Consider the following 14270-nt stretch of genomic DNA (forward strand, 5'->3'; position numbering starts at 1 on the left):
CCCCACGGGTTACTTTTCATGTAATGTCAGGTTGGGGTTACAGCCTCCCCCCACAATATTTCAGCCCTAGTTGCGCCAGTGTTGGACACAAGTGTTTATCTAAAAAGGAAATACACAATCTGTAATTGAGCATGAGTTGAGATCTCTATAATGAGGGGGTTTGGATTGTTGGCTAAGCAGGATCGGAATTTATTGTTTATAGAAGATGGATTCAGTTTTTGATGTGGTGCCTTGTATAATGTAGATTGTATAGATATCTTAAGTTATATTTTACGTTTTGACCTTTAACCACTCACATTGTGCCGAAAGTTCCAAATATAAGGTCCAATTTGTTACTAGACACCCACCTAAAATATGAATATTTAATCATTTATACTTCTCCAAAAGGTTACCAAAATAATCAATTTAAAAAAAAAAACACGTACATAGTTATTATAAAAATTATGCATTTATCATTCAATTCAGAATCTAAAGGTCAAAAGGTACGCCAATTGTGGCAAACAACAAAGTATTTATAAACAAAATAAAAGAAAAATATTAGAAAAAATATTGTGGGTTAAAATAATTAATCATCATTGTTTTGTAGACATCATGACGTGAAACTGACTGACGGTGCGTGGAGCGAATCGAAGCCATCGGTCTTCTATACTACTAGAGCTGACGGTTGCCTGGATGGTTGGGACATCTTGCAGAAACAAAAGGATCCAATACTCACTGTTAAGGTATTTCCAATCAGAACTTCCTAATTAGTTTTTAAATATTTTAACTGGTTCAGGGATTGTTTCGTAGGTGATATCCTTAAATTTGTTCCTTGTGCCTATTATTTAAAACTGTTTTTAAAAACAATACAATAAATTGTAAACAATTTATCACTTTATTTAATTACATCAAAATGTTAATGTTCGGACGAGTTATATTTGTCTATTTAATTCTAAAACTTATTTCTTATTTATTGACAGTTGTATATAGCAGATTATTATTTTTACTTCCTGGGCTTGTGCAGTTGTGCATTACAATTTTATTAGGGATATATTCTACCTACATAAAGAATGCATCCTATAGGACCTGAAGTATATATGTTTTTGTTCCAGAAAATCTCATTTAAACTAATTTTTAGGCAAATCGAAAATAACCTATTTCGGGCAACCGAGAGAAATATGACGTCACGATAATTCAATTCAATCCGCCAAGATTTCTGGGTTTTCTTACTTTTTTCAGTTTTTGTATAATATTTTGTTTCTAGGTGGCTGACAAAGGATTAAATTGCATTCGGTGCCACGAAGGTGGTGCTCTACTGGCCGTCGGTGACGACTGTGGCAAGACTTACGTGATCAAAATGAACGATTGGTTCGTCACTGCCGGAAAAAATGATAAAGCGCTATTGACGGCGGTGAGCATTATTTTTAACAACCCCAACACACAAGCACACACACTACGCGCGCTCACGCAGAGGCATATTTGTTTGTACTCAATTATAATCATAGTAACAAGTTATTCTTATATATATTGACAGATGTTTGATCGGGAAACGAGGCGTGAAAAAATCATCGAGGCAAAGCAACGGGAATTAAAGTTAAAGACAAAAACGTCGGCAAAAGCCGACATCACTACGACAAAGGATAAACACGCCCAGTTGGTCGAAACTGAAATTCGAATGGTCCAAGAAGCAGAAAAAGAATTCATGGAGCTCATCGACATGATAGTGAGTTGTTGTCTGTGTTACAATAACCTATGTGTATTATTATTATATAGAGTAAATAATATTTAAATCACGTATATAAGAGAAAAAATAAATTTCATGAATACTGTTCTGTACTTATAACATTCCACCATGCGTTGGTTCCCGCCAATGGATTTTTTCTAAACCACTCTTTTACAAATTTATTTAACAACCTATAGCAATTTAACAATTTCGTAATTAAACAATTGCATATAAATAATCGTGTTCATGCGTAATAATGCAGTTCGTTTCTTGCGTTTGTTTGTTTTTTTTTCAGAAAAAACAATCATCGAATGACAGTGATAACACGGACGAATTAGAAAACCCAAACGAAGTTGAGGATAGTTGTAGTAATGAATTGAACGATCCGAAAATAATTGATCAAAAGTAATAAATGATTATAATTATATGTTCTGGGGAAAACAATAACCTAGGTTCTTCATAAATCATACTTTGAATCCAGAAATGATTTATTAAACATCAACATACACCTATTATAATTATACTATGCTTATCGTTATAAGAAAGTATTATGTGAAATCGTTTAATAATGTACGACGACGTTTTATGATTTGAGTTTTAATAATACTATCAATAATAAACAAGTACAAAATATTATGTACAATATTATTTTGGTACGATAAAAATAATATAAAAAAATGGTTGAAAAAGTAAAAACTGATTATATATTATAAGACTAGCTGATCCCGCGCACTTCGTTGCCAGTAAATAATTACTACTTTAAAAAAATTGTGATTGTTTAACTCTTTCTGAGTACAACTCAGCCACCCTGGTCCAACTACAATGCAGTGGCAACCAATAGTAAATAAATACTAATTTGTACTAATTATTAAAATTGGTTGAGCCATTTCGGATAAATACGTTATTTTAACATTATTGTTTTCGTTACGCTTTCGTCCGAGTTACCACCATTATTTTGCACTTGATCTGCCAGAAAAACCAATAATAAATAAAAACTAATTTCTAGGTAATAATTTTTTATTCTATATAACTAATAGCAACCCTTTATAAACAACAATTTCCACCGTAAATCTCAAAATCCCTGTTTGAGCACCTCCCCGGATGGGTGGTAGGAGGGTGAAAAATACTTTACCACCTATTCTCAGACCAACCGAAAAACACACAAAATTTAATAAAAATCGGTCAAGCCGTTACGGAAGAGTGTGACCACTAAACACTGTGGCACGAGAATTTTATATATTAGAAGATTAAAAAAGATAACATTATTGGTGTGTATGATATACCTAATAAAATCATCATATTTTAAACCTAATCTTAGTAGTACCATCTGGAACCCTCTTACAATTTGTGAGTCCCTTCAAATCGAACGTTTTCATCGTCGATTTCTAAGCTTCGCTGGATCTTTACTTGATACCTCCACGTAAAAAATCTAGAAAGAGCAGACATCCGATGCGTTATCGCCTATCGGTCAATCCTTAGTACACAGAAATATTGAAGCGTGGAGACACAACGATGGCTTACACCTTTATTTAGAACCTTAAATATTGTGTCAGCGTTATTGTGAAATGCCAAAATCCAAATGATGGTGATGGATCATAATTAGATAAATAATATTAGTGATTAACATTTTAGCAATCCGACCACTATATATATGCACCTGGGAGATATGATCTTTAATTTTGATATAAATTAGACATACCAATTAAAATATCATATAATATAAATGGTAACTTGCTCTGCAGAACACTCTGCTGCAATACGCTATGCTGGAAATTAAACAGATTTTTTCTGATTTCATCTATAGCCTACTAAAAATTAATTGAATTTTTAATTGACAGTAGGTGGTAAATTAAAGAAACTATGAAAAATACGTATATGTACCGACCTCTGTTTGTGTTAAAAATTAATATGTGACCATACATCAATAGATACCGACCATTTTGAAGTCAAATATCTCGACTTAGAGTGCTAAGCCTCAAATCATAAAACAATTTGTCAACAGGTATCAAAACTTTTAAAGTATGTTATGACTTATGACGTATCAAACAGCACGCTACATACATATTTAAAATACAAATATATAGGTAGCATCATATACATATCTAACTAGAATACATTAAATATATATTACAATATAATTTAAGCATTATAAACATAGAAAAGAAAAAAAGAAAAAAACACGTTGGGTTCTATTACTTGATGATCTCTGTCTTCATATGATATCATTGTTATATGTGTTGTATTTTTATAATAATTATTTGCTTAATGCGTATTTTAAAAGCATATTTGCTTAATGCGCCTTGATCCTTGAATCATATATTGTAATGACTTTTTAATAAAAAAATATAATATATACATGTACATAAGAATATAAGATATGATTAGTCATATTATAATATTATTTAAACACTTTATCTCAAATATATAACGCATAGTTACGAATAGTCCACTAATTTTCGATACACATTAAAGTAAATTAAATTCAGATTTACCAGATTTATAATCATAATAGTTATTAATGATACATTAATAACTTTAGTAGAATATATTATTACATACTTAAATGAGTACTGTGAAATCAATTTAAATGTATTAATAAGTACAAAATATAATGTAAACGACATTAGCACTTTTCAAACACTTTAATTAGGTAACTCGTCATTTCGTGTTATCAATATTGTATCAAATAAATTTTCTTTTCCATTGTATTTTATACTTATACCTAGATACAAACAGTAATAATATGATGTCCATTTCCTGTATTTAATAATATACATAATTCTAGAGTTACTGTCCACTTCGAATTTAGACGACAGAATTTCTTAAATTTATTTTATTTAATGCAATATTTAGATTTTGGATATCACTAAAAGCACAGTAGATAAACTTCATTCATTTATTCCTTCTTTGATATTTGTCCAATTTGTTTTCGGCATGTATTTGGATTCGTTGTGTATTAAAATTCACTGACCAAAGTGGATCCACCTTGCCACGGACATCATAAAATCAATTTATTATTGATTACAGCTGCTTTTGAATTTTTGAAAGCAAAGAAGTACCTATATACATGCGTTTATAACACTCAAAGGGTTATGTAAACATATTATTTTGATTAGTGGTCAAATAATTCTTGAAAGTACTTTACCATTTTGTGTGTAATTCAATCACGAACGACGAAATATTTGAAGATATTTTACTTTTGTATATCGAAGTTAAAACTTAGAACTGAACAAAAATAAATTGTGCGCATCCCAACAAACATGTTAATTTAATAACATATTTTATTTTATATTTTTCTTAAAATGTACGTCATGCGAGAAGGTAGGTACTTAAATATATTTCTGAAAATATTATGTTTTGTTTGATGTTTATTTATACTTATTACGAAGTCAACAACATTTTACAAAATAATAATATATATTTAGTAGGTAACATTAAATTATGAATACTTAGGTATGTACGCATTGGATGTTGTACAATATACTCGTATAATGATATAAAATATAAACATCAATGATATTACTGTCAATTAGTATTTATTTGCATGCGTTTTAGGTATTTAATCGAAAAAAAAAATTCGAATAATATTATATTATAGTGTACCTATGTAGGTACTTATCATTTTTATGATTTCAATTGAAGAATGAATACACGTCACATAATATTTTACTAATTTATTATATTAGACTATAATATCATAGCTAAATGTAAATGTATTATTAATAATATAATATTGCCCTTAAAGATAATAATGATACATTGTTAAGTATATTATGCATTTTAAAAATTTCAATTGGTACTTAACCAAATATAATATGATACACTTTTGTTTTTACTGTATGTATAGAATTTCAATAGGTAAATGTGAAATAATATAATATATATAATATACATGTTATGCTTTAGGTTGTTTTAATTCTTTTTTTTTAAATTAACTTCAGCTTACAATTTAAAAAATAATTAAATACCTACCAAAATCATTTGAGCACATATTTTAATAAATTACAAGAACATTTTAAAATGTGATATAGATATTTAATTATTTCTATATACGAATATATCAGCTATATAGTGTACGTGTACGTATTTCAATAAAAATAATAAGTACCTAAACACTAAAATATGAAAATTTAATCCTTCAATTAAACCAGAATTTATTTTTTATTTTTTGTTATAATTTATTTTCCTATATGCGTATCACGTAAGTACGTATTAGGTATTATATTGTTATTTGTGGTATTATGTTTTTATCTCAGGTGAAAATGTTTATTTTTAGCGTAAATTGATTGAAAATAAATGCAATAAGTATGCAAATTGCAAATGTATATTTTGCATAAATAACAAACATTGTTCTAAAAAATTATTTTCAATGATATTTAAACAACTGGTAATTATATTATTTTCATATTAACTTTATACCTACATAATTATATTGACAACGTTTATAAATTTGAACTTTAATACAAAATAATCAATGTTCTTACATATTATTAATAAATTATTTCACTCTAGTAATGACAGATGATTCATTGTTATTTTAATTTCATCGTCTTTGTTTAAGTCCTTTTTGATTTTCAATACAGGTTACCTGTATTTCATCATTATCTTCTAATTATATTTGTGTAATACTAATGATTGTTTTTATATAATAATATCCTTGAATTAAAATGTCTAGCCTGTGAGACAAAAAATATAAATTTGTTACCAATATATTGAAATTGTGGTATATTCCTATAGGCTATAGGTAAAAATTATAACTTTACCTTCGCACGTTGAATTTTTCCAGGCAAAGACGACCAGATTCCAATATGTTGAAAAAGAGTTTGATTGCATTTCACCCATAAATTGTCTTTTAGTCGTCGACAATTCATCTAGAATCAAAATAGTCAATTATAATTAATATAGTTGTTGAAATACTATAACAATAATGATACGTTCAATAAAATAAGTTCAATACAACAATATCTCTTATAGATTTATTCCTAACTTGGTCTTTACATACCTTGTGATAAAGAAAGGCATTTAAGGGGGCTGGAGCGTGATTTATTTTCGGTCGATAACATAGCTCACGACTTCAATCACTACGCCCAATATAATATTCCGATATTAATTTTGAAAGCAAATTTGAATTTGTCACTAAATTGTCTATGCTTTGACAATTTCATTTTTGTGATTTTTATTTTTTTTTACTTAGAAATTTACTGACAAAAAGAGTAAAAATAGAACATATTCATAATTCAAATTTAAATAAATTGATATAGAATATGAAAAATTTACGAGAGTTAAAGCATAGTAAATTTAAAGGAGAATTCAAATCTGCTTTCAAAATTAAAATCGGAACATCCTACTGAGCGTAGTGATTGAAGTTAGAGGTGGTATTTTTTGAAAAAAAATGCTTGTCATTTTATAAAGCAATAAATTGTGACATGTGCATGCGCGTAGGTAAAATTACAGACGTACATCCCGGTCACTATGATGCCCCTATAAAACGTGATCAGTACTACGAATTACGCAAAATAATGTTCATTTACTTTCAACACATACACAAGACCCAGATAAACAGAAATATAAAATGCCTAGTTTTTACTCCTTAGAATTGATTACGCTCCAGCCCCCTTAATATGATATTGTATATTAGATTCTAAGCGGAGCGAATTTCGAATAGTAAGCATTCTTCGATTTTCGATATCAGCATCTTTTCTGATAGAAAAGTGAACCTAGTTAGTACTTTTGGGAGGTAAAAATTAAAAATTTCTAAGTAGTTTTAGAAAGCATCCAAAAAAACTACCGACAAATGACGAATAACCGCTAAAAATGGGATTTTAATTCTAACAATTTGTTTATCACCATAGAAACGACTAAATATGATAATATTATAAAGACTACGCTAACCGCTCAGAATCGTTTGTCGTATGTAATGGTTTATCACTTTATCATTGTATTCAAATATAACACATTCATTACAACTACTGTATAGCAGAGCGGTACCACTTGTCCAACTTTTTTGTACTTATTGATTTTACAATGATGTGTTTTTTTGTCTGTCTAACATCAACTTTTGAGGTTGTAAAACTGCTCCGATTTTCTTCTGTACCATATTTTTTGATAGGAAAGTGAATCTAGTTGGTTCATCATTAGAGAAGTCAAAATTGAAAATGTTCGGAAAAAACAAAGTAAATATCAGGAAAAAATGAAATATTTTACATAAAACTAATTTTTGAAAAAATAAAATTTATTTTTTTGGCGTAACTACTAACTCAAAAACTTGCTGCAGATTCTTTAAATTTTCACCAAATCATAATACGACCAATTTCCATACATGATTAGCTTTTTAAATTATTTTGTATTTTTTTGAACTATAAGAACATTTTCAAATTTTATCGGTAACAAATTTTTCTGGGTAAAAAGCTTGAAAATTTAATTCAAGGTCCTAAGTTGTTTGGTTAACAGTTCAAAAATATTAAAGATGCACAGGCATGATTATTTTTATATGAGTTTAAAGTTAAAATGTTGACAAAATGCATACAAGGTCGACGAAAATGTTTAAGTTTTGAATGAGAACGTACTTTTAACATTTTTTTTAATCTTTTTTATATAGTACCTATATTTAAAACTAATGTTCATTTGGATGGGACTTTCAGACTTAAAAACTACTGAACCTATTCACAATTGACCTCAAATTGTCCAAACATATTCTTTATGAGGCTCGGGAACTATTCATAGATTCGTTTTTGAGCCCCTATAGGTTTTTTTAGAGTGGTTCACACATGAATTTCGTTTTAGATTATGGAAAATCGAATATCTTCGTTTATATATAATATATTATATAGGGTTGTGGTTGCTATTGGTTACAGGAAAATTTTTTTAAAAATGGTATAAAGGCTTACCCGACACATGTGTTTCTAATGTTGCTATGGGTTTTTTTTTAAATAAAAGAAAATATTATTATTATTATATATTATATTGTTTATTATTCAAATATTCATCAAAATGCGATGTTCGTATATTTGTAGCTTATAATATAGATTCAAAAACTATTTTACCGATTATGACAAATATTTCAGGTTTTTAGATATATCGGGAAAGTTTACAAAGTAGTTTGAGCCAAATAAAAAATTATACCATTTACTATATATCTATATCCAATCCACCACAGGTGGTTGGTCCATCTAGGTAGAATTAATTCACAAGGTAAACCGATGACAATTATTTGTCCATGCATGAGCTGGTTGAACTCATATCATAAACTGGATTTTACTAAAAATGAGATACGCCAATATGGCGCTGTACTTTATGTTTGTTCATTTTTTTTCGAATTAAGTCAGATTATACAGCTAATATCAAGCTTGTGCGCAAGAAGAGGAAGTGGTCAATCCTCACCATCATTTCCTTTTTTCGCATCTAGGCAAGTTAATGAACAGTTATTGGTTTTATTTTGTATTTTTTTGGATGTATTTATTTTGTAATTTTTTTTAGCGTAACCCCCCCCGTTTCTTATAAATTATAATGCATTAGTGCCTACTATAAATAATTTACTCACTTTATAATAACCACAAGCTTTTGTCTCCACTATTCCGTCCAGCAACCAATCCACAGGTTGATCGTTATAAAACATAATAAGGTACTGAATTAGCCATGATAAATCTGAACATCTAAACATTTTTCCTAAATAAAAATAGTACCACTATAGTGACTTAGTACTTTATTACTGAAATGGGTTTTACCGATAAAACCAAGTTCTCCAAAATCTAATATAAACCACTCTTGTCCGTTAGCTATGCTCTGCAAAGCTGTATTTTTCATAATAGTGTGGAACTGTGGTTTCGTGATTATGTCGTCTTCGATTTGAACATAAAACGACCCTTTTGGTTGGCAGTACATCATTAAGAAAGCATAATCCAAATTTTGTTTGCTCCTCCAGCTGACCCGGTCTCTAGAATCACCGAGCGTCAAGCGAAGTTTGCTGAAATCTGGATAATATTCCGGGGTTGGAGCAATTATGTCCACAAGACCTGAGTTAACTGCTTCCGGTAGCCTGAAAAAAAATATTCAATAAAATTGCTTGATTTGTAATCAATATCGTATGTAACAGAAATAATCACCGATTTTTGATTTCTGTAGTCACTCGTTGCGTGTATTCTCGATCGATCTAACAAAATCCGACACAAATATTAACCTATCGGTAACTTATTATTTTAAACTGAATAATCACAAGTTTAAATTACTTCACCAATCATCACGACTATTAATGAATCTTCCATTTCGTTTTGATTCATGTTGTTTACGATATTAACCATTGTTTGTATTAAGTAATTTTTTTTTTGGCGACGAACAGTAGGAATTCCATACACCATAGACACTAAAATATTAAAATAAATTTTAAACCTATAAAATAATTTTTCTTTCTATTTGGATTATTGGCATCGTCTTTTTACCTATACACCATTCACAGTCGTCCTCTATGTGTAATTGAACAAATAAATTACCTGTTTTTCTACCTCCGGAATGTAATATAAATGGCCTCAAATTATCTTCGTGGGCCCACAGTTGTGGTAAGAATGTAAACCCATCGAGATGTGTCATTGGTGACCTGACTATTTCCACAGACTTATTAGTAACCATTAAAGATTTTAATTCTTTAGGAATGGAAATGTTCAACGACTTCACGATCGCATCGAGAACTGGGCCGAAATGCTTAATTCGTTCCTTGATGTTGTTGTCATTCAGTTTATTCAATTTGCTTAACTGTTCCACGAATATTTCCATGTCCAACATCGTACACGTTGTCACCGAACTGTGATCGTATAAATATCTAGTATCTGTAGAATTAAAATAATTACGGTAATAACGCACTCGAATAAAAATACAAAAATCATAAACTATTGATAAATACAATAAAATAATAAATAAATATTCAAATTATATTCGTGGTCGTTATCTTGGGCACGAAATGCACTTTTGCAGGGATGTATTACGATTTTTCTTTTCCACATTTTTAACTTACACATAGGTACACATTTTGTGGTGATTACCACTTACATGAAGTTTTATGAGATAAACATAACTTTGGTTTAACCTTCTCATTCTCCCATTATCGTGCTCCATGCATCCCTGAGCCTTTTGCCTCAAATTGTTTTTTTCAAAATAATAACAACTTCAATAAACATAGCTCTTTATTAGATTTGGTCATTAGCAATGTCAAAACACTTACAATTGAAGTATCCTTAGATCCGTTAGTGCCACCTGAACCCTACCACCTTCCTTTATTTATCAATTTTCCCAATAACATGCAAGTTCCCTGTTTCATCAGTTTACACATCTTCTTCGACTTTAACAAAGTTGACTATTCTAACATTCATTCTTTTATTTCTAATTTTAACTAGCCATCTACTTTATCAGCTCTTAGTCTGGATTCAGCTTTTATACCTTGTATGATCTTTTTCACCAGGCTGTCTTACGTTTTGTACCAATGCACTACTTTAGACAATCAACCTATCCTGTTTGGTTCACAAAATCATGTTCGCTTCATACTTCAAGTCTGTCTATTCATGTGAAGTCATTAATGATGATGTGAGTAATTTAGAAATTATATTTTTTGATCTATACCTAATAATGTATACTTAACCGTTGATGACGTTTTTCGAGGTATTTATACTGATGTGATGTTAAGACTATAAGTCCTGATGGTCTTTCGACGTTTTCCTTTATCGGTTGTGCTCTATTACAGCTTATCCACTTTTTTGCTTTTCAGGCGGTCACTAGATGAGATTAATTATCCTTCAGTTTTAAAATTCTGTTTAGTTAGTTTCGTCCATCCATAAATCTGGTAATAAATCCAATATTACTAATTATAGACTTATATCCATTCAATCTCACTTATCTGAACTGTTTTAATCTTTGGTTTTAAACAATATTAAATCATCAGTGGGTAATACTCTTACTAAAGAACAGCACAGGTTACGACTGGGGGGTAGATCAATTTATTATTTGAAAATATTATAAAAATATTAATTGTTCAATGCAACTCAGATATCAATTAGATACTTAATCGGGGTTTTGGTGCTTTTTTGCTTCATTTTAAGTGCTTGTTTTATAGTTGTATAGAGCTACGAAATCCGAGCTCTAGTTATGTATATATACTTTGTAATTGTATTACGATTAAGCATCAAATAATTGGTATGTAAGTACTCAATTAAATTGCGTTAAGCCATTGAAATAAGTATGATATTGTTTAATATATCCATCACATAAATCGCAATATAAACTATAATCAATAATCATCATTATATTATTATACTCAACTCACGTCACGCAAAATCAATAGTTTACATAAAATATCAAAATGCATAATTAACTGTTTTAATAAAAATTATCGATTTGCCCAACGCCCAATGTCCAATGCCCAATGCCCAATGCCCATGTACCGATATAGGATAAATGTATCACAATATAATACAACGATTGAATAATTCACCTGAAATGTAGATAAACACGGTGACGAAGCATGACACGAACGTTATAATGATGAATAACGAAAAAGAGGACCTAAGCTGTTGAAACTTCCACCTCATCTGAACACCTGAAACAAGCGCGCACAGTGAACATAACATATCACTTAGATTGCAGATCGTCAACACGGCAATAATATGTAATAATAAATATAAACAGTGGCGTAGTAAATCATTTTACAACAATGAGCCCACAGGGCTACACATCTCGCTTCGCTCAAAATTATATTGTTAAAATTGTATTATAGATAAATATAAAAAAAGTTTTTTTAGTTTTTTTAAATAATGAAAGTTTATGATATGTTTGTCACAACTGATTAGTTTCTATATCGAAAAATGTTTATATCTGAGTAAAAAATATTATCTAACCTATGTAGTTAAATTAATATAATTATGTAATATTGTACAAAAGTTAACACATATGGCGTTGCTGACGGCAAAATAAATAAAACAATTGGTACCTAAAAATAGTAACAATATGTACGGCAACATAGATTATATAATATTACTTATTAGTATGCATTTACATGTGCATTTATGATTTATACTTATTTTATTATTAGTAGAAGTAGTAGTAGGTAGTAGTATATTGTAAGTTGTAACCGTGGAATTAGTTGCCTAATGTCTAATGCCTAAATAATTTTTAACTCAAGGGACGGAGTGGCCGAGCGGACTAAGACATCGGTTCGTTCAAAACCTCGGCTACAGGCGGCATTTTTCTTTGGGCAAGTCACGGTGTCCGGAGAGAAGTGCTGCCATCCCCAACCTGGACATGAAAGATATCTACAGGTGCCCACTAAAAAATCTGCCAAACTAACAAACACACGTTTTTAACCTACAGTAGCCTCCCCCACAGTTAAAAACCATCCAATGGCCTAAGTTGCCGCGGGTCGATTATAAAAAAAAATTAAAAGCTCTTTAATATTGACCTTTTTACAAAAATGCTTTTACTATTTTATTATTAAAAAAAAAATGATGTGCTAAGTATTAGTATTATTATTATTAATTTATGTTTGCCATATGGCATGTTTTAATGTTATAATAATTTAAACTTATTATGTTAATATTTAATTATTATATTGCAATTATGTAAAAAAAGATAAGAAAAAAATGTACATATCAGAAGTGGGCTTATATAAGGAGCCCTAGGGCTAGGGAGTTCCTAGCTAGGAACGCCTTAATTTAATAATACTATTTAAAAAATATATATATTATGAACTACATCTTTACATTTAATTATTACCTATATATATAATGTATTGTACCTATATTGAAATTGTAATATTCTATGCCGAAAATGTCAAAAAAACTCCTCCAAATTGTATAATATTATTAAATATTATACATTTTAAATACAGTGTAAAATACATTCATCTGATTCGCCTAAACTAAAATCTTTTTGTTTAATATTAACAGTGTCACCTTTTTCAATGTTTATATATTTTATTGTAATGTAGCAAAAGCCCGTTTCTTCAGTGGAAAAATAAATTAAATTTTACTAAAGTAATTATTTTAGAGGAAAATTATACACGAAGATACAAGAGGTGGCATGCATCGCACAGACCCTTCTAAAAGATGGCATGCAAATATGCAATTTGGACATTCCAATGTATGTTCATTTTTATGGCATTTTATTGTGATGCACTACAATATTATAATCAAGTTTAGATTAATACCTTAAGAGACCAAGACCGATACATGGAAAAATAATCTAGAAAGCCGTCGTGCTGTATAGCAGGTTTCGCGTTAACTCGTTATTATTGATAGGTAACCGTAATGAATATGTTAAATTTGAATTCAACGATAAATCATTGCAGACGAAAAACGATTCTAAGCTGAAACGATCGTCTGCCAACCGGTTCTAAGGATATTTTAATATTTTACATAATATTTATTTTATATTGCTATTCGTAATCTATTTTTCTATAGGTAAGCAATATTTAGTAGGTTGGATTACTTATTTTTTCCAAAAACAAATTGAATGCATAATAGTATAATATTACTACCAAACAGTTATTTTAAAGGAGCACACAACACAAAAAATAAGTTTTTTTATTGAA

At 29.4% G+C, this 14270-nt stretch overlaps 2 protein-coding genes across 3 annotated transcripts in view; one reads left to right on the forward strand and one right to left on the reverse strand.

The window, feature by feature from the left end:
• LOC100160708 (dynein intermediate chain 3, ciliary) overlaps nucleotides 1-2339 on the forward strand; it is a 13620-nt gene extending 11281 nt beyond the window's left edge. The window contains exons 7-10 of the mRNA XM_016801110.2: nucleotides 587-722; nucleotides 1244-1390; nucleotides 1514-1702; nucleotides 1998-2339. Coding sequence (XP_016656599.1) covers nucleotides 587-722; nucleotides 1244-1390; nucleotides 1514-1702; nucleotides 1998-2111 — 586 coding nt within the window. The 3' untranslated portion in view covers nucleotides 2112-2339. The remainder of the gene's footprint in view (nucleotides 1-586; nucleotides 723-1243; nucleotides 1391-1513; nucleotides 1703-1997) is intronic.
• A 3787-nt stretch (nucleotides 2340-6126) lies between these two features.
• LOC100169612 (alpha-1,3-mannosyl-glycoprotein 4-beta-N-acetylglucosaminyltransferase B) overlaps nucleotides 6127-14270 on the reverse strand; it is an 11084-nt gene continuing 2940 nt past the window's right edge. The window contains exons 2-10 of one of the 2 annotated variants that reach the window (XM_016801096.2): nucleotides 12177-12281; nucleotides 11328-11525; nucleotides 10189-10521; nucleotides 9928-10061; nucleotides 9805-9851; nucleotides 9427-9737; nucleotides 9243-9367; nucleotides 6466-6573; nucleotides 6127-6378 (exon numbers count right to left, since the gene is read on the reverse strand). In XM_016801096.2, coding sequence (XP_016656585.1) covers nucleotides 6331-6378; nucleotides 6466-6573; nucleotides 9243-9367; nucleotides 9427-9737; nucleotides 9805-9851; nucleotides 9928-10061; nucleotides 10189-10477 — 1062 coding nt within the window. In that variant the 5' untranslated portion in view covers nucleotides 10478-10521; nucleotides 11328-11525; nucleotides 12177-12281 and the 3' untranslated portion in view covers nucleotides 6127-6330. The remainder of the gene's footprint in view (nucleotides 6379-6465; nucleotides 6574-9242; nucleotides 9368-9426; nucleotides 9738-9804; nucleotides 9852-9927; nucleotides 10062-10188; nucleotides 10522-11327; nucleotides 11526-12176; nucleotides 12282-14270) is intronic. The other variant, XM_001947504.5, reaches the window with a different exon arrangement.

This window comes from Acyrthosiphon pisum, chromosome A2 (genome assembly GCF_005508785.2).
Source record: "Acyrthosiphon pisum isolate AL4f chromosome A2, pea_aphid_22Mar2018_4r6ur, whole genome shotgun sequence".
Classification (NCBI taxonomy): domain Eukaryota; kingdom Metazoa; phylum Arthropoda; class Insecta; order Hemiptera; family Aphididae; genus Acyrthosiphon; species Acyrthosiphon pisum.